Raw genomic sequence first — 18006 nt, forward strand, 5'->3', positions numbered from 1 at the left:
GTGGTCTCAGTTCAGTCCACGTCCACAGGGCTTGTGGAGCTGAGTTCAGACCAAGTTCTGCCTTTGCAGACTTTACATCCAGCCCCAGTGAGGCTGCAGACCAGCCCACCACAGCCAGGGGCACCTCCAGTGGGCAAGCACCATGCCAGTCAGACAGGTGCCCCCCAGGGCCATCCTCTGGATGGTTCCACAGGCTCAGAGCTTTCTGGGGGAGTCTGGCTCCCTAAGACTGCAGATAATAACCCCCACAACCAGAGCAGCAGCTGCTGTCAGGCATGCCATATACACGATCTCATTTAACCCTCACATGCACAGATGCTTCAGGCAGGTATGATTATCAGCCCCATTTAGAGGTGACGGAACATGAGTCTCAGTGAAGTTGCCCAAACTTGCCCAAGGTCTTGCAGAGACAGTAGATGAGAAAGCCAGGTCTGGAACTTGAGTCTGGAGTGAGCTCAGCGTCCAGCTTTTACCCCGTGGCCCCCGCTGCAAGCTTTCTCACCTGCACACCAGTTCCCTACTGGTCTGTGGCTGAGAGCCCCGTCCCCTCCCCTTCTCCCTATATCTGACCTGGCCGCAGTGTGTCCTGAGTGCTCTACAGACAGGAAGGGAGCACCTTTCCATAGGACGTCCCCACTGACAGTCAGGATCTCCACCACCTTGCCTCCACCACGAGACTCGCCTTAGAGTCTCCAGATTGGAACCTCTCAGCCCAGTTCTCCTTTGCCTGGAAGACTGTGGCTCTAAGAGGTGCCTCAAGGGAGGTGGGTGTCTGAGGTGGCCCCAGAGGCCACCGTCTGAGCACTGACTGGGAAGAGAAGATAATGGAAGAGGTGAAAGTTAGGGGGTGAGGCTAGCAAGGCAAGGGGTGTTCCCGATGCAGTGTGTGCCCAGAGGAGGGGCTCGGGCAGGAGGAGGCTGGCTGGCAAGAAGGAAAAGAGGGGAAGGCGAGTGGGCTGGGAGGTCCCGGGTTCTCTGTGCTGGAGCATCACCTCCGCTGTCCCCCTGTCACCTCAGGCGTCCTCGTTCACATCGACAACCTTCGCTGGGAGGGCGTTCCTTTCATCCTGATGTCTGGCAAAGCCTTGGATGAGCGAGTGAGCTACGTTAGGATCTTGTTCAAGAACCAGGCGTGCTGTGTCCAGAGCGAGAAGCACTGGGTGCCAGACCAGAGCCGGTGCCTGCCTCAGCAGATCGTCTTCTACATCGGACATGGCGAGCTGGGCAGCCCTGCCGTGCTGGTCAGCCGGAACCTGTTCAGACCCTCCCTGCCATCTGCAAGCTGGCAGGAAGTGGCTGGCCGGCCTGGGCTCCACCTCTTTGGCCGCCCTCTGTCTGATTACTACGCCTACAGCCCCGTGAGGGAGCAAGATGCCTACTCCATCCTCATCTCTCACATCTTCCACCACCGGAAGGACTCCTTCATCACCACGGAGAACTTGCTGGCCTCCTGGGTCTTCTGGACACCCTTGCTGGACAGCCTGGCCCACGAGGTCCCACGCCTCTACCCAGGAGGAGCTGAGAACGGACGCCTGTTGGACTTTGAGTTCAGCGGCAACAGTTTAGCCTTTTCCCAGCAGCCGCTGGAGCAGCTGGTGCCGGGGCCAGGTTCTGGGCCGACACCCAGTGACTTCCAGGTTCTCAGGGCCAAGTACCGAGAGAGCCCACTGATCTCAGCCTGGCCTGAGGAGCTGATCGCCAAGCTGGCCGACGACATTGAGGCCACAGCTGTGCAGGCAGTGCGGCGCTTTGGCAAGTTCCACCTGGCGCTGTCGGGCGGCTCAAGCCCCATAGCCCTGTTCCAGCAGCTGGCCACGGGGCACTATGGCTTCCCCTGGGCCCACACGCACCTGTGGCTGGCAGACGAGCGCTGCGTCCCGCTCTGGGACCCCGAGTCAAACTTCCAGGGCCTGCAGGCGCACCTGCTGCAGCACGTCAGGGTCCCCTACTACAACATCCACCCCATGCCCGTGCACCTGCGCCAGCGGCTCTGCGCCGAGGAGGACCGGGGCGCCCAGGTCTATGCCGAGGAGATCTCCGCCCTGGTGGCCAACAGCAGCTTCGACCTGGTGCTGCTGGGCATGGGCACCGACGGGCACACGGCCTCCCTCTTCCCGCAGTCGCCCACCGGCCTGGACGGCGAGCAGCTGGTAGTGCTGACCAAGAGCCCCTTCAGGCCGTACCAGCGCATGAGCCTCAGCCTGCCCCTCATCAACCGGGCCAGGAAGGTGGCGGTCCTGGTCATGGGCAGGATGAAGCGTGAGATCGCCGTGCTGGTGAGCCGCGTGGGCCACGAGCCCAGGAAGTGGCCCATCTCAGGCGTCCTGCCTGATTCCGGCCAGCTGGTGTGGTACATGGACTACGAAGCATTCCTGGGATGATGGTGCCTTCACCCTTCGCTCACCCCTGTGCATCCCTTCACTGTCCTCTCTCTGCTCCCTCGGTCCTGCCCCCCACCCACACACCTCGGCTCTCTGGGAGCTGATGCCTCAGGGCCAGGCCCCCATCCCAGTCCCTGTGACGGCCCCTGTCTGGTGGTGGTGGGTACACACTGAAACAAGGAAGAAATGTAATCTCTGCTCTCTAGAAGCTTCAAATCCAAGTCTGGAGAGAAATGTCCGCCTTAAGAAAAGACCTGCAGCAGTTACACGTGAACATCAACCGGTGCAAAACAAGACGATTTGAAAGCTCCCCACTGGAGGGGGAGTGTGGTGGGCTGCGGTTAATTGGGACGTTTCCCGTGGGCCGGGACCTTGGGGGAAAAGCAGAGCGTTGACCAGCAGGAGCAGGAGCACGGGCATCGCTTTGGGCACAGCACCCTGTGCAGAGTGGGGGGGGTGCTGGGAGCTGCCCCAAGACCATGAGCTTTCAGGCCCTCACCTCCATCCATCCCCTTCTTCCCAAGCCTCCGCCATTCAGCCTGCTGCCCTGTGCTCCCCATGGCCACCCCCACCTGCTCTGCGTCTTGGGTTCATTTCTCCTCTGTCCCTACTGTAGAGGTCTTCCCATCCCCTTTCTGTTTCTACACTGTCCCTCAGACGCCCCATTTATGGACAGACGATGACAGTAACGCAGCAGCAAATGCTAGGATGCTAAAACGGACCAGAAATCTTGTGACTTGTTTGCAGCTCCTTTTCTCAGCAGATGAACTTCTCTGATGGGGAAAGCGCTGGCTCCCTCAGCTTCGTGAGGGAGGACCCCTGCCCCACCCCAGCGCTCCCATCTCTAGCCAGCCCTCCGCCTGAGACATACCAGACGTGGATGATCAGGCTATTCCAGGCTTCCCTGATTTGAGAGGGTCCCTTGTGTCTCAGTGGACTTCCCAGTGCTTCTGCTCTCAGTGTCCCCTCTTGTTTTACCTGGGAAGATCCAGTTAAATCTTTGGTGGTGACATCTCATTTGGGGAGAGAGGTGTGACACCAAGTGCCCTAGACCAGCAGGCGCTCTGATCTGACCAGTCAGGAGCCAGGTCTCCTTGGCAGGGCGGCCGCAGCTCATGTTAGCAGGGGCTGCCCACGACCATCTCAGGGACTCGGCTGATTCTCAGCCCGTCCTCCTCACACTACCTCTCGGTGGCATCGACATCCGGTCTGCTGGGCCCTCCTGCCAGCGCTCACCTCACCACTACTGCCTTGCTGAGGACGTGGGAGAACCCAGCAGAGCTTCTTCTCAAGAAATAGGTTGGGTGCTCTGCTCCTGGGAAGCCATGGACCAGTAATACCTGTTTTTCTGAAACCCCCAAGGAGAGAGGGGGTATCTTTGAAATTATTTTTTAAAAAATTCAAAATTCTCAGGATGCACTTAATTTTTATTTCAAATTCCCATGTAGCCATGCCCCCAAGATCCATCAGTAGAGCACAAGACAGGCTTTTCTGGGTGACTGCTTCCCCCGTCTTACAGTCACATTTTGTATCTGATCAGGCAGATACAAAGTGTCAAGGTCACACCAAGGGCTTTCCTGGGTGAGGAGGGGCATCGTGGAATCTGTTTCTTTACTTTTGATTGTTACACTTCCTTCAAGGCTACGGATTTAAAATAATTCTTGCTGTCATCCTAGATGTGTGTGTGTGTGGGAGATGGGTATCTGGGGGGGGGGGGGGGCTCTGCGTGTTAAAATTCGGCTCCCCCTGGCCTCCAGCGACCAGTCCAGACAGGACATCTCTCTCAGTGCCGAGAGAGCTCACCGTGGTGGAACAGAATGCAGTGCCCGGGTCAGGAAGTCTCCTCTGTTTCTGGGGGTCAGCATTTTGGCTCGGATACATCTGGTGGGCCCGCCTGCAGGAGTGGACACGTGGTTGCAGGCCGGGTGCCACCTCTGGCCACGTGGGGGCGCCCTGGCACCATCCCTGCCTTCTGGACATCTGACTGAGGAGGAAATCCCCCTCCTGGCAGGTTCCTCCGTGGTGTTTCCATATTCTACATCCCTGATCTCTTGGTGCTGAGCACTGCCCCCCCACATACTCCCCCAATCTGTTCTTTTGGAACTTCTTCCTCTGCGTTTGCACCACGAGGAGAGGGGGACCGCCACATGCCGGGTGTCACTGTGGGATACGGGCGAGCAGACTCCTGATGTCACTGTTTCTGAATAATAGTGAGTCACTGCGGCCCTGAGCCTGGCCTGTCCTGTTCTCAGGGGAGCGCCTGGCCTCAAAGAGCACCCGTCATCTGTGGCGAGCGCGTGTAGGGGTAGGGGTGGGGGCAAAAAGAGCGAAGGTTTTCCTTCTGGAATCGAGTGCTTTCTTAAAGTCACACCAGAAAAGTCCATTGGGAGCCACTGTCACGGTTCCTGCTTCCACCCCCTCCCTTTCCCCTTTCCCCTTTCCCTCCCTTTCCCTGTGTTAGGAAGGAGAGATTCTCTGAACAGGGCCACCTCTGCCGGTGGTTTTCAAGCTTTTTGAACCACGATCCGCAGCAAGAAGCACACTTTACATCATGAGTCAGTGCTCACGTTTGTGAATAAATCTGGGTCTCAAGCAAAAATTTTTTAAAGGAGTTCTCATCCTGAGAATACAGGATATCATCTCTTTTCCTCTTTTTCATTTTTAGAAAATGCTGCTTGTAATCCTCTAAGTTGAGTTGATACATAGTTGGGAAAGTGCAGCTCTATTCTGACTTTACCCTGGTGTATAAATCGAGGCCCCCAAGGTTTGGAAGGGAGCATGCGAGCCCAGCTCACAAGGCTTGTGACTGCGCTGGGACCAGAACCCAGGCATCCGTCTCTGCAGCTTCACGCCTCGGCTGGTCCCAGCTGACTCCGCTCCAGCCTCTGCGGTGGGATGCTCGCCTGTTCCATCAGGAGGCAGGGGAGCCAGTGGGTGAAGATTCCCCAACCGGAAGCCTGTGGCTTGTAGGAGCGATGACAATGTGTCCTTTAGTGGGGTGACACGTGCTAGGCTCAGCACTAAGCGTTTTGCACGGCGTGGCCTTTAACTTTTACAACAACCCTGTGAGTAGGTGGCGGGATCTTCAATTACTGGTGATTTTGAAACTGAAACTTGGAGTTGTCTCATGCCAGCAAGCCAGTGGTTTCAAGCCAGGTGTGGAACCCAAAGCTTCATGATTCTAGACATGTGCCCCCAGCCACCCTGCTCCGTCACCTGCCTCCCAGGGCGCCTGGTGTGGCTGCGGTTCCCAGAGTCCAGCTTCCCTGTGTGGACCCCGCGCGCACACTTGTGGGCCTGTGAAAGGCACAGGGCCCCTTCTTTGGGAGGCCGCTTCAAACCCACATCTCTTATTCCCAGGCGCTGTTGCCGTGTGCTGTAGGGAAAGAACTGAGGGACTTTCCAGGTTGCTGTAAGCTGGATTCTGATTTCCATCTGGGTGCAAAGTCTCTGCTAACCACAGGTTAGGAGAGTCTTGTTGCTCTGCCCTGCTTGTTTCTCTGCAAACGCTGCTTCATTCCCACTCCAGCCTCTGGTTCTGGGCACAGTACAAGCCCTGCCGGTGGGCAGTGGTTCCAAGTACTCCCTCGAGGGAGCCCTTCCAGAAGGCACAGTCCCAGACTCCCTGGTCTGCTGCCTCGCTCCCTCCTTTCCTGTTTGTACAGAGGGCAGGGGACAGGGTGACAGAGAAAGGGAGGGAGACACCCCCATAGAACTTTAAAGGATGGTTTCCTCCAGTTAGTTTACAGAAACAGACTTCTTTTTTCAACAGAAATACATGCAACCTCCCAGAAACAGCCTTTGCACCAGCTTTCCCCAGCTCTGTTTTTATTGTAAGCAGACGGGGCCCTGCGGACCTTAGTCTGCTGGTTAGACTAGCTGCCAGGCAGCATGTCTATGTCAGAGATTGAACAGGTCACAGGAAAGACCATCATGACATGAGGGTGAGGTGGCCATGGTGGCAGCCAACACGATTGGCACCTGCCTGCCACCCAAAAGATAGACCTGAGGTGGGTGGCCTTGCCACTCGAGTGGCCCACTAGGGGCCGGTCCCCAGCCCCCCCCCCCCCAGCCACCTGCTGAGTTGAAGCCCATCTGCGCGGTGTCCTCTCCCCTCGGCCGTCTGCTCTGGGCACCGCAGACCTTGAGGCTACAGCTGTGCAGGCGGCCCTTGAGCTGCTTGCTTGGTCCAGGTGAGATTTCCAGGAGGAAGAGGATAGTTCCTCCAGCCTCATTCATGTCTGGCAGCTAGTCTGAGCCCAGGAGGACATCTGGATGGACCGCGCGGTAAGCACGGCCCCGCTGGGGCCACCCCACTCGGAGGCTCTGCGCATCTCAGCTGCAGCTGTGGGTCGCTCCTCTAATAACCTTGCCTGCCCTCCTCCCCTCCCGCTGACCATCCAGGGGCCGCCCAGGCGTCAGCCTGCCATCTTCCGTTGCCCACTTGGAGGATTAGGTGGGGCACCAGCATGTTCTCTGTGGCCCTTTGCTGCATACTATGTAGTCTCCACAGGCGATGAAAACCCCGCTTCCTGCCCTTCCTGCTCTGGAGCAGGACGCTGCCTCCCGTGTGGATCAGCCATCCTTACTCAGCGTGTCTTCGCCAGAGGAAGCCAGCGGGAGCCCAAATCACGTGTCTTCTTGGACGAGTTGTGATCACAGATGTCCTCCAAGAACGTCCAGGGCCCTTCTCCATAGGGGTGCTCGCGGCCCCCGGCAGTCAGCAGCTCAAGGTGAGGCCAGAGTGAGAAGCTCTGAAGATCCCTCGGCTCGTTACGGAGCAAGGTGCAGGCGTACTGATGCCGTCAGCGCGAGGGGGACGCAGCAGCAGATTTGAGGAGGCACTTCTGAAATTGTTACAAGTTGGGGAAACGATCTCTCCAGCCTGTTTGCAAAGCAGGCCCCTGGGGCCATGTCTGTGTGTGACCCAAAGATGGGAAAGGACGGGGATTGGATTAATTATGCGTCTTCTGTTCTTTGATTCCAGGATGGTCTTTGTTTAAAACTCTTGCCTTGCTCTCAGGTGTTCTAAAGGAAGTCTGCATCTTTCCTGTCCCTCTCATGTGGGCAGGGGTAAACACATTTTCACTTGCTGAAAGCCGCATGGAGTAGATTTGAATGGCTAGTATTAGCTTTGAAAGCAGAAGTGTAAATAGAACTATGTGTCTGCTAGCTTGGCTCCTATTCTGTACCCCACAGGTGTCTAGACGTGTCGGTTATTAAACGGTCTGAGGTACTTAAGTCCAGAAGGAAGGACCCTGGAGTAGCTGGTGATCATGGGCCCAGTTTGTCTCCCCTTCTCCGAGATGCGACCTGTGCGGTCCGCGCCTCCTGGTCCTTCACTTGGGAGAACGGGGTGAGGGCAGACAGGAGCGGGGCCTCTGCTGGGCCCAGGAGCTGTTGCTGCCCAGGCCTGAGCGAAGGCCTTGCTTCCAGCTGGGAAGCCACTTTGGTACCGTGCTCACTAGCAAGAGACCTAGATAGGGGGTGTGGGCCCTGAACGCAGGACGTGTTGTAGTCTGGCTCACGTCCCTGCGCCTTGTCCCGCGCTGGGAAACTTGGCACTGGATTTCTGTCAAGAGAGCAGAAGAGAGACAGGAAGACTCTTTCTCAGAGGACCGTCTGTTCCCTCATGTGGCGAGGAGACAGTGAGCATGAAACCGCCCCTCTGCCAAGGGCAAGAACGCACCATGCTTTCTTTGCAGAAACTGCCCGCGGTTTTTGTGGAAATGCTGGACACTTAAAACGATGCCTCTAATTATGAGACATATTCAGAACAGAGTTTTTTAAAATGTCTTTTTGTATGTGAAATGTAACATTTATTTTTAAAACAATAAAATTGTTTTGCCAAAATTCATGTTTTCATTCTTTCTCTGGGAGACAGACAGTGTGATGGCTGTCTGTGCTTGGAGGGAGGGACGGAGGGACGTCTGAGCAATCAGCTGCTTTCCGTTTGCTTGAAGGTCCCTGGGCTCCTGGCAGAGGCAGTGGTGGGTACAGTGACTGGATTTCATAGATTCCCAAGCAGTCTGGGGAAAGCTGTCCCCACCCTACACCTTCCTGGCAGCCCAATGGATGGGACAGGGCATCACCCCAGAGGGAGTTAACCGTGGTGTCCAAGCATCTTAGGGAGGAAGCATCTTGGGGAGGGGGCATCAGGGAGGGGGCATCTTGGGGAGAAGGCATTTTGAGGAGGGAGCATCTTGGGGAGAAGGCATCTTGGGGAGGGGGCATCGGGGAGAGGGCATCCTGGGGAGGGGGCATCTTTGAAAGCAGCAGAGCCTGATGCTTGTCTTCTCTCATATCCTCTGCCTGCAACCTGTGCCCTATACCTCAGGAACGTAGAGTTTGGGGGGAGTCAAATAAAATTGTGGGACCACTGGGGGTACAGAGATTTGTTTGTTGTTGTCAGCATTGTGCAGGACCCAAGCAGGTCTGGAGGCCTCCCAAGGCGGCCTCCCTCCCGTGACCGTGTCCTGCCCTCTGTTGCTGGACATTTAGGTTATTTCTAGCTTTCATCTGTTGGAAGATCATGCTGCAACCAAGGGTATTTAGAAAAGCAAAAAACTTTTCTATTCTTTTAAAATCATGGAAATGTGAGGTTTAAAATGACCCAGTGAATATGAATTGCTTTGTAATCAGGAAACAAACCCCAATATGATAATAATTACAACCAGAATAATACCCAATGGCCTAGGAGGGGAGAATCTGAAGGCAGGAAGAGACTGGAAAGCTCTGGGTCTGGGGAGACAGGAGGGAACCCCGGATCTGCAAGGTCACAGGCTGTGTGGGGTCACGGCACCTGAAGGCTGAGCGAGAAGAGGCTGCAGACCAGAAATCCTCCTTCTCAAGAGTTCTTCAGCCCCTGGTTCTACACTTCGGGTTTCTAAGCCCCTGGATCCCCAGCCACATGTGACTTTGTTCCTGAATTGTGTCCAACACTTGTAATTTTAACCTGGATTCCTTTGGTTGCAAGTGACAGAAACTCAGCTGAAACTAGATCTGAAAGAAGTGCCTGGCTCCTCTCCTGGGAAGGCCCAGGGTGGGAGCGGCTTCGGCACGGCTGGATGCGGGGAGGTCAGCCAGAGTCGCCAGGAAGCTGAGTTAGACGCCCGTCTCATCAGGGTTGCAAGATTTAGCCAATAAATCTACAGGATGCACAGGAGAGTCTGAGTTTAAGGTAAGCAACAGTTGCAATTTTAGTAGAAGAGTGTCCCAGGCAACATTTGGGACAGACTAAAACATAATTTGTTGTTTGTCAGAAATGCAAATTTACCTGAATGTCCTGTGTTTAATCTGGCGACCCTGCTGTGCACGCTGACGTTGTTCCTGTCTCATGCACGTGGCTTTTCCTGTGATGGAACGTGGTTGCCAGCAGCTTACAGTGTCTGGATGGCCGGGATGCTCCAGGGAGAGAGGGCCTTGGTTCACAGCTCTGCAGGGGACACCCTGGGGAGGACTTTGTTGGGCCCAGCATGGTGACAGCACCAGGTGGTGCCTAGAAACCCCTCCCTCCCCTTCTTCCCCATCAGCACCCCCCAAATTCTTGAATGTTTTTCAGTCTTTGTGAAGCACTACACAGTTCATGCAGCCTCAAGGCGAGTGCCAAGCTCCCCTTTCTAATCGGATCCCACCCCAAAGCCCCTCTTCATGGGAATTCGGGTAGCTCCCGTTTCTGAACTGATCGCCGGATGGGGCATTTGTCCATCCCCGGGGTGTCCAGATAATCAGGTGGGTCGCTCTCAGAAGGAGAACAAGCTGTGCCCAGATCCACATGGACCCACTACTTTGGCTGAATGCACGTTGGAGAGTTTCAAACTTCTCACTCTGTGTGTCTCGGTCCTTAGAAATCAGGGCCATCTAGTTAACAGAAATAACAATTTTAGCAGTTGTTATTCCGTGTTCCGGAGAAGGGAACATCCAACCGAAAGTTTTTCTAATCACAAAGCTATTTTAGAAGCATGTCATCCCCAGGAAACCCAAGCCCAGGGCCATGTTTACAACCAGTTTTGCAGGCCATCGGCTCCAACGCCCACCCGTGTTCGGGAGCAAAGTCAGAGAGCGAGGCGGGAGGGAGAGCGCGAGTGGCCTTGTGCTCTGAAGATAAACACGATCGTAGTGCTTTATTTGGCTCCCCCCCAGCAAAGGCTAAAATTACTCCCAGTGCCTCAAAAATTCCAGGGCCACCACAGCCTCTCCAGTCTTAGCCGTGGTTTGATTCCTTGCAAATATTATGACTTCATGTGCTGCCATGGAAGGTTTTCACAAAATCCTGAAAGGCAGTGTAGAGGACCAGCAACCACAGAACTGCAGTCGCCCGTCACTTGAAGTTGAACGACTTCCCAAGCTGGTCAAGCCCAGCAGACAGGCTGTGAGCGGCTCCAGGGGCTGCACGCTGGTCACCTGAGGAGGGAAGGTCCCTGGGCTGGACCTCAGGTGACCCGGAGGCAGTTTGGGACCAAGGTCCCTCTGCAGCCTCGATTCCAAGGGTTGTGTCTATGCCGTCTGCCCTCTGCCCCCAACCCTGGGATGGCCACCTGGGAAACTCTTCCACAAATAGGCTCTGTATTTCCTAAAAATGGACACGTGGGGCCAATCCCTTCTCCCCTCCGCAGGCGCCAGGCTCTCCTGTCCTCCCCGCTGTGGCCCCCAGAACCCACTCAGCAGCTCCCCTCCATCTGCTCATCCCAGCCCAGCAGGGAGGCAGCTCTTCTGGGCCGCCTCCTAGGCCCGACCTTCAGAACACCGGACCTGCCTGGCGGCCGCAACCTGGAGACACTGTGTGACGTGAGGGCAGCAGGGAAGGAGCCCAAAGTGCGTCCTCTAGCTGTCCCTGCAGCCTGTGCCCTGGGGGGACCCGGGCCTTGCTCACTGTCCTGAGGTGGCTAGACACCCCTGGGCCCAGCAGCCCCTGTGCACCAGGCTTTGCGACAGCCTCATTTGTCTACTTGAATATGTGTTTATCCATGTTGAGCCCTGGAGAGAGGAGACCCATCACGGGCCCTGACTCCAGGGACCTGGTGTATTGAGTGGGGGTCTCGACTGTGGCTTTCGCCTTCCCAGCACCCTGTCCTCCCTCCCCCTCTCCATGAGGAGGGCAGCAAGGCCCCTCGCCGGCCCCAGAGAGGCCTGCAGAGAGAGGGTGACGTGCAGGTGTCTCCTCCTTGCCCCCCTCTGCAACCTGCTCCGCTCCAGTCTGGGCCCAGGAGGCTGGCCTGCAGGGGCTGCTTCTTGGCCCTTTGCCCCCTGGCTCTAGTTGGATCCTTCAAGGAGACAGCTGTGAGCAGGGTGACTTACCACCCCAGCTGTGGGGGGTCGCCTGGGCTGGCTGTGTCCTTGACGAAAGGTCACAGTGCTTGTGCAGATGGCCTCCCGATGTGTCTCTCTCCCTTGGGGCTCCGGTACTTGTACACCCCACCCCCTCACCAGCCCCGGTTTCCCTAATGGGCCCAGGCCTCTGCAAAGAGCCCCCTTTGCAGCTCTCCTCAAATCAGCCTAGCTGGTATATAGCAATAAGCTGGGACCTGGGCAGATACGCCTTCCCTGGGATTTTTCTACCTGGAGCTGGTGGAAAAGAGTGTTCTTCCTGTGACTCCGAGCTGTCTGTGTTTGCCTGGGAAACAGGCAGCCAAGTCTTCTGTCCCAGAGAAAGAAGCCACTTAGACAAGAGGCACAGAGGGTTCCAACCAGCACTGCCACCCCCAGGCTTGCTCCCCCCACACCCTCCCAGTTTTGTGAACCAATCCATCCCACCTCTTTTTCTAGCTTAAACTGATTTGAATTGGGTTTTTGTCACCTGCAGGACTATACAGTGGACAGCTGTGAACATCATTCTGTTAGGTTTTTGTCGCCTGCAGGATTATACAGCGGACAGCCATGAACATCATTCTAACACTCCACTGGAAGTCCAACACTGGAGAACATGATGGAGGACACGGCAGAACACTAAGCCCCACCTGGGGGCCAGGAGGGCTTCCTGGAGGAGAAGGTGCCGAGTCAAGTCCTGAATCATGGGTAGACGTCAGCCAGGAGAGGAGGGTGGGGCCCTGAAGCAGTCTGAATTGGATTGGGGGCAGCGCACACAGTCCTACACTCTGGAGAGGACAGTCCAAGTGGCAGACGTGGGCAGGAGAGGTGAGAGAAACCAGACCCTAGGGCCTTGAAGGCCAGCCAGGGAGCAGGGACGTTATCCTGGGTCAGTCCCAGCCTCCCAAACATCTCAAAAACTTCACTACACAGAGTTGGGGGGACTTGAAGCCATAGAACAAATGAAGCCCCAGCTCCTTGGACAAAATCTGTGCCCCAAGAGTTGAAGGAAAATACGATTTTTATGCTAAAACAAACCTGAAGCAGAAAATGAAATTCCATCCTTTTCAATATAAAACACAAGACTCCAGAGAGACTCTGCTTGAGGTGGGTTAGGGTGGTTTGGGGGAAACATTGAGCATCACTTTCTGGGTTGTGAGGATGTCTTCAAGAGGTTTGCTAACGGGGGAGAGGTCCAGCCAGGTCTGGCTGTGGCATGAGGGGTCAGCAAGATGGGGTCAGCCCAACTGCCCACCACGGGATCATCCATCCATGCAATCATTCCAGAAATAACTATGAGTAGAGGTCACTGTGGCCAGTGCTGGGGACACAGCCGTGAACAAAGCAGGCAGGGTACCCCCTTCCATACCAATCTGTGATTTGTCTTTTGACGGAACCCCCCTCCACTAGCCTGGCAAGGGCCAACTACTTGTCTCTGTGGTAAACAGTGGGCGCCCAGTAAGTGCTTATGGGCTGCCTCAGTACCGCTTGGTCAGGTTGTGCTGCCATGTGTTTTGTATCAGCGGAGAGGCCAGCGTTTGCTGGCTCCGCCAGGTCCCCGCTCCAGCTCTGCCCACACGGCGGCTCCCACTCCAGAGGGGCTCCTGCCAAGAGCGATTTCCTTTCAGGCCTGAGTCCTGTCCAAACAGCGAGGGTGCGCGCCTACCCTGTGGCACAGTTTCCGCCCCTTGGTAGGATGCTGGGAACAAGGATGCGGATCCTTGGCGTCTCCGGGATACCTGGGAGGAGTCCGTGCGTTGTAGGGTTAGGAGTTTGGCCCTGGAGGTGGAAGTATCTGGGTTCAAATCCTGGCCCATTTTTACCACTGTGACCTTTGGTCTCCTCCTCTGCTAGCTGGGAGGGTAAGCCTCAATTTGCCGGAAGGAGGCACAGAGCCAGGGTTTCAGCGTGGCCCTTGTTTGGGGAGACCCATGGCCGGGAGGCACGGTCTCCAGGGAGAACAGGTTCGTGTGTCCCCCGCTGAGCCCGCTTATCGGACAGCTGGGGCCCCTCCACGTGCCGGGAACTCTGTCTTATATAAAGTGTGCTCTCAGGTGCTGCCTGCGTCCTGAGAGAACTCGCAGTGGGAGTAGCCGGGCTCCGGGAAAGATGGGGTTCTTGCGGGGTGGGTGAGGTGGTCAGGAAGCAGCCTCACAAGCTGGAGGCTGCCAGTTTGGTGTTCCGGAAGCACTTCCCACTGATGCCACAGGCCCCCCATCCCGAGTGTCTGTGGAGCACCTACTGTGTGCCACGCACTGTGCGTGGTGTTGGACAAGCAGGGCCCAGGACTGGGGCGGACCCTGACCGGGGCTCCCCGTCCACTGGCGGAGAGACAAGGCCCCAGCAATGGCAGCCTGGCTGGGGCCATGGGAGGCCTGGCGGAGGCGCCTACCCACCCCAGGGGGGCATCACAGGCCTCTCTCCAAGAAGGGAGGCTTCTGCCGGGAGCCAACAAGAGGGGAGGCCCTGCAGGATGCAGGGTCAGCCCCTTCCCGTCTCTGGGCCTCGGTCTCACCATCCACACGTCACGGGCGTTGGGGCTGCCAGACTTGAAGCTTGATTCTCTTCTCAGGCTCTGGCAGCCCTGGTGGGATGTAACCCCCAAGGCCTCCCCAGGGTCCAGGGGACCTACTACTGCTTGTGACCTGGAAGCCCCTGGAAAGCGCAGGGCCTTCTCCGAGCGCTCCCTTAACTGTCAGAATCGTGGCTGTGGAGGCAGGTTTACCAGCAAAGCTGTCTGTCCAGCAGCCGGGTCCAGGAGGGGCCCGCCCAGCCCTCCCCTCTGCACTTGCCTTGCCCACACCCCCAGGCCTCAGCTCCCCATCCCTGGCAGCACCCAGAGCCCGGAACCCCCTAAAGGGGGACTGAGCTTCCCCTCGGGCCTTGGCTGCAGTCCCTGTGTGCTCGCCAGCAGCACTGGGAGGCAGAGGGCACTTCCACAAGTGCACAAGCTATGGAGGCAGCAGAGCACCTCCTTGTAACTGGCCCAGAGGGCACGGAGAGACACGGGCTGACAGTCCCGCAGATGGCCTGGCTTTTGGCATCCGCCGCAGACTGTCTCCCAAATGCGGCTTCCAGACAGAGTTCAGCCCATTCCTGGTACGTGCCAGCCGCCTGGGTGGTCTGGTATCAGAATGAAATCCAGAGGCCAGACGGAACCTGGGTTCAAATTGCCACCAATTTCCTGGAAGTTCCTTGTGGAACTCCAGGCAAACCCACTGGCTGAGTAGGAAAAAAACAGATCCCTCATTTAAAACCAGATGTCAGCATCTGTCCTGAACCAGCCCAGGGAGACAGAAGCTCCCCCCCCCAACCACCGCCTTCCCCACTCTCTCCTCCTCCTCCTTCCCCATCCTCACTCTGCGGGCTGGGTCAGTCACCAGCCCGCTGCACGCCAGACGAAGACCCTGTGCAGAGGAAGCCACTTCTTAGCTGGCACCTAAAAATATTGACTTGGGTTTTTTCTTTAAATAGAAAGGAAATTCAACTCACTCCACCCCAGTCCTCCTTCTGGGTTGTGAGTGGGCACCCTGGGGACCTCACCCAGACGTAGCCTCCCCAACAACACTAAGCAGCTTGGCTCCCAGGGGGACAAAGCAAGGACAGGGTGAGGACAGGGAGGGGCTCACCCACTCATGAGGGCGGGTTCCTGGGGCTGAGTGGGAGGGCCTGAATGGCATTTGGCAGACCCAATTTCCCAGAGCATTATCTGTCCAGAGGGGCACTGAGTGTCTCTGTGGCACCTTGAAATCAGAGGAGAAAGATAACCAGACGACTCATAAAATGAGAAGCGGGCAGAGAGGCTCTGATGCTCAGGGCCACCTGGCAAGAGCTCTGCCCCCGGGGCTCTGAGTGCTGCCTCATGGCCCTGCTCCTCCATCTTGGACACAAGGGGAAGAGCTCTCCCAGCGCCTCTGCAGCCGGGACACCTGTCTTGATTCCAAGCCACAGTGGAATATTAGGGAGAGACGCCCGTGCCCAGATTGGACCGTCCTGAGAGAGAAGCAAAGGGAGAGCCATGTGTGGCATTCGCCCCCAGGTTAGAGCACAGACAGGTCTGGATGACACACAGGAAGCTAGCCAGAGGGTTGTCTTGGGGGAGGGAACTGGGAATCCTTTTTGTACTGTTTGAGGTTCCTTTCTGGGGGGATTTGATTTCTATTTTAATCAAAATAATGCATGTAGATAGTTTTCAAAATATCAAAATGCTACAAGAAGAAAAAAAACCCCCACCATTTCCAGTCCCACCCCTCCCACGCCCAAATGCTCCACCCAAGAGGCGGCTACTTGCAATCCTTCGGAGCTGTTTCTTCCGTTATTTACTGCTGTTTTCCTCAATAGCTTGCTCATACTACTGGGTTTGGTTTTTTTTTTTTTCACTTTTGATATTATCCAAATGTTTAAAATCTAAGAAACTACGTAGAATAATGGTTAAGATGTTGCTTTTTGAGCCAGATGGTCTGGTTTCAAACCCAGGTTCTGCCACTTACTAATAGAACAACCATGAACAAGTTTCTTATCTCATCACGCCTCTGTGTCCTTATCTGTAATGTGGGGTAGTGGTACCTGCCCCAGGGGGCTCTGTGAGGGGTAAATGGATTCACACGTGTCCTTTGGTCATGGCACATAATAAACCTCTCAGCAAGTGTTGGCCATCATCAACATCACTATGATTATCGTCTTCCATCTATGAGAGATGCGAATCCACACTCTTCTTCCAACTTCATAATACAGTTATATTACCATTTTGATTAAATACACATTTATTGTGTAATGACTGTCTAAACATCACTTACAGCTGAGCTGCGTGGGCTACTACAGTCCAATTTCCTTTCTGGTCTATAGGTTTTGTTTTTCCTGTAGTTCATTATTGCCTTGTCTTTTAATTTCTTATCACTAATTCTTCCCACCAAATCCCTGAGGGAACTGGGAGTCTCATTTCAGTACAGTCATCCATCAGTCCTACTTTGGAGCCTACTGGCCTCCTGCTCCAAGCCAGCTTGGCTGCTCACTGAGCAGGGGTCCAGCAGGGACAAGGGCTTATGAGAATGAACACCCAGATCCTGGGTTCTAAACATCCCTCCCCTGCAGTAGCAATCAGGGCTCCTGGGTGAAATGGCTGATTGCAGGGGAAGAAGAAAACGAGCCTGGGGCATCCTGCTGTGTAGGGAAGGGAATGTTCAGAGAGCAGTGGAGACTTGTCCAAAGAACATCACAGAAGTCAATTTGACAGGGGTCCACTGGTTAAAGTAGGCACGATTTGAACTTTTAAATAAATCATGATAGTAATGGATAGTAATCCTTTGAACTAGGAATCCATGCGTCCATATGGATATTAACAAATAAAATGAAAGTCGGATCCGAAATGGAATATTTACACTGTCTCAAAGCACCTACCCATAAAATATGTATTAATTACAAAGGGGAAAAGAGTAACTTGACCATAGAAAAGTCTGGCAGACACTACCTTAATTAAGTGGTCCAAGTTAGTGTCAGCAGTAATGGGATGGATAAAAGTCAAGTGCCACCTGACGGGAGGCAACATGAGGAAGCCAGCGTCACTCTGTGGTCTTCCTGCCAAAGAGGCACAACATGAATCTTGTCATGAGGAAGCAGACAGACCCAGACTGAGGGACTCCACAGAATAACTGGCCTGTAGTCATGAGACTTACTTCTAAGGAGCCAGGTCATGAGAGTCGAGGAAAGATTTAGGAACAATTCCAGGTCAAAAGAGGCAAGAGAGATGTAACAGCCAAAGGTGACACATAATTCCAAACTGGGTCCTTCTGTTCTGAAGTCCATTACTGGGACGACTGGCAGAACTTGTGGGGTCTGAGGATTAGAGGGTGCTCACATGCCACAGCGAGGTCCCTGCCATGGATGGAGTGTCACGGTTAGGGAGGGGAGTAGCCTTATTTTGGGAGGCAAGGAGGCGTATCATGTCAGAACTCTCAAGTGATTCAAGAGACAGCAACTCTACACAATTCTTGCCACTTTTCTATCAGTTTCAGATCATTGAAACTCAACAACAAAAATGATGAATAAAGGTAGTGAGTCATGATGGCAGTTATCACACTTTCCCTCTGAGACAGCCACCCACAGATGGTTGAGGCACCACTGGTCTGGGTCCCTGAGTGGGGACAACGTGGAGCAGAGATCAACAGGGAGGGTGAACGAGAGTTAAAGGCTCTGAGCTTTGGGGAGCTTGTTATCATAAAAAACCTCGCCTCTCCTGACCGGCTCGGACTCTGTTCAAATGACCACCATCCTCAGCTCCCCACTCACGTTTGAAAGCGAGGCTTAGAAAGGTGATGGACAG

General features: G+C 55.2%; 1 protein-coding gene across 2 annotated transcripts in view; it reads left to right on the forward strand.

Annotated features, from left to right (window-relative positions):
- Positions 1 to 8234, forward strand: part of H6PD (hexose-6-phosphate dehydrogenase/glucose 1-dehydrogenase) — a 29392-nt gene extending 21158 nt beyond the window's left edge. For both annotated transcript variants that reach the window (XM_032495131.1, XM_032495130.1), the window contains exon 5: positions 1018 to 8234. In XM_032495131.1, coding sequence (XP_032351022.1) covers positions 1018 to 2381 — 1364 coding nt within the window. In that variant the 3' untranslated portion in view covers positions 2382 to 8234. The remainder of the gene's footprint in view (positions 1 to 1017) is intronic.
- The last annotated feature ends 9772 nt before the right edge of the window (positions 8235 to 18006 follow it).

The sequence above is a fragment of the Camelus ferus genome, chromosome 13 (assembly GCF_009834535.1).
Source record: "Camelus ferus isolate YT-003-E chromosome 13, BCGSAC_Cfer_1.0, whole genome shotgun sequence".
Classification (NCBI taxonomy): domain Eukaryota; kingdom Metazoa; phylum Chordata; class Mammalia; order Artiodactyla; family Camelidae; genus Camelus; species Camelus ferus.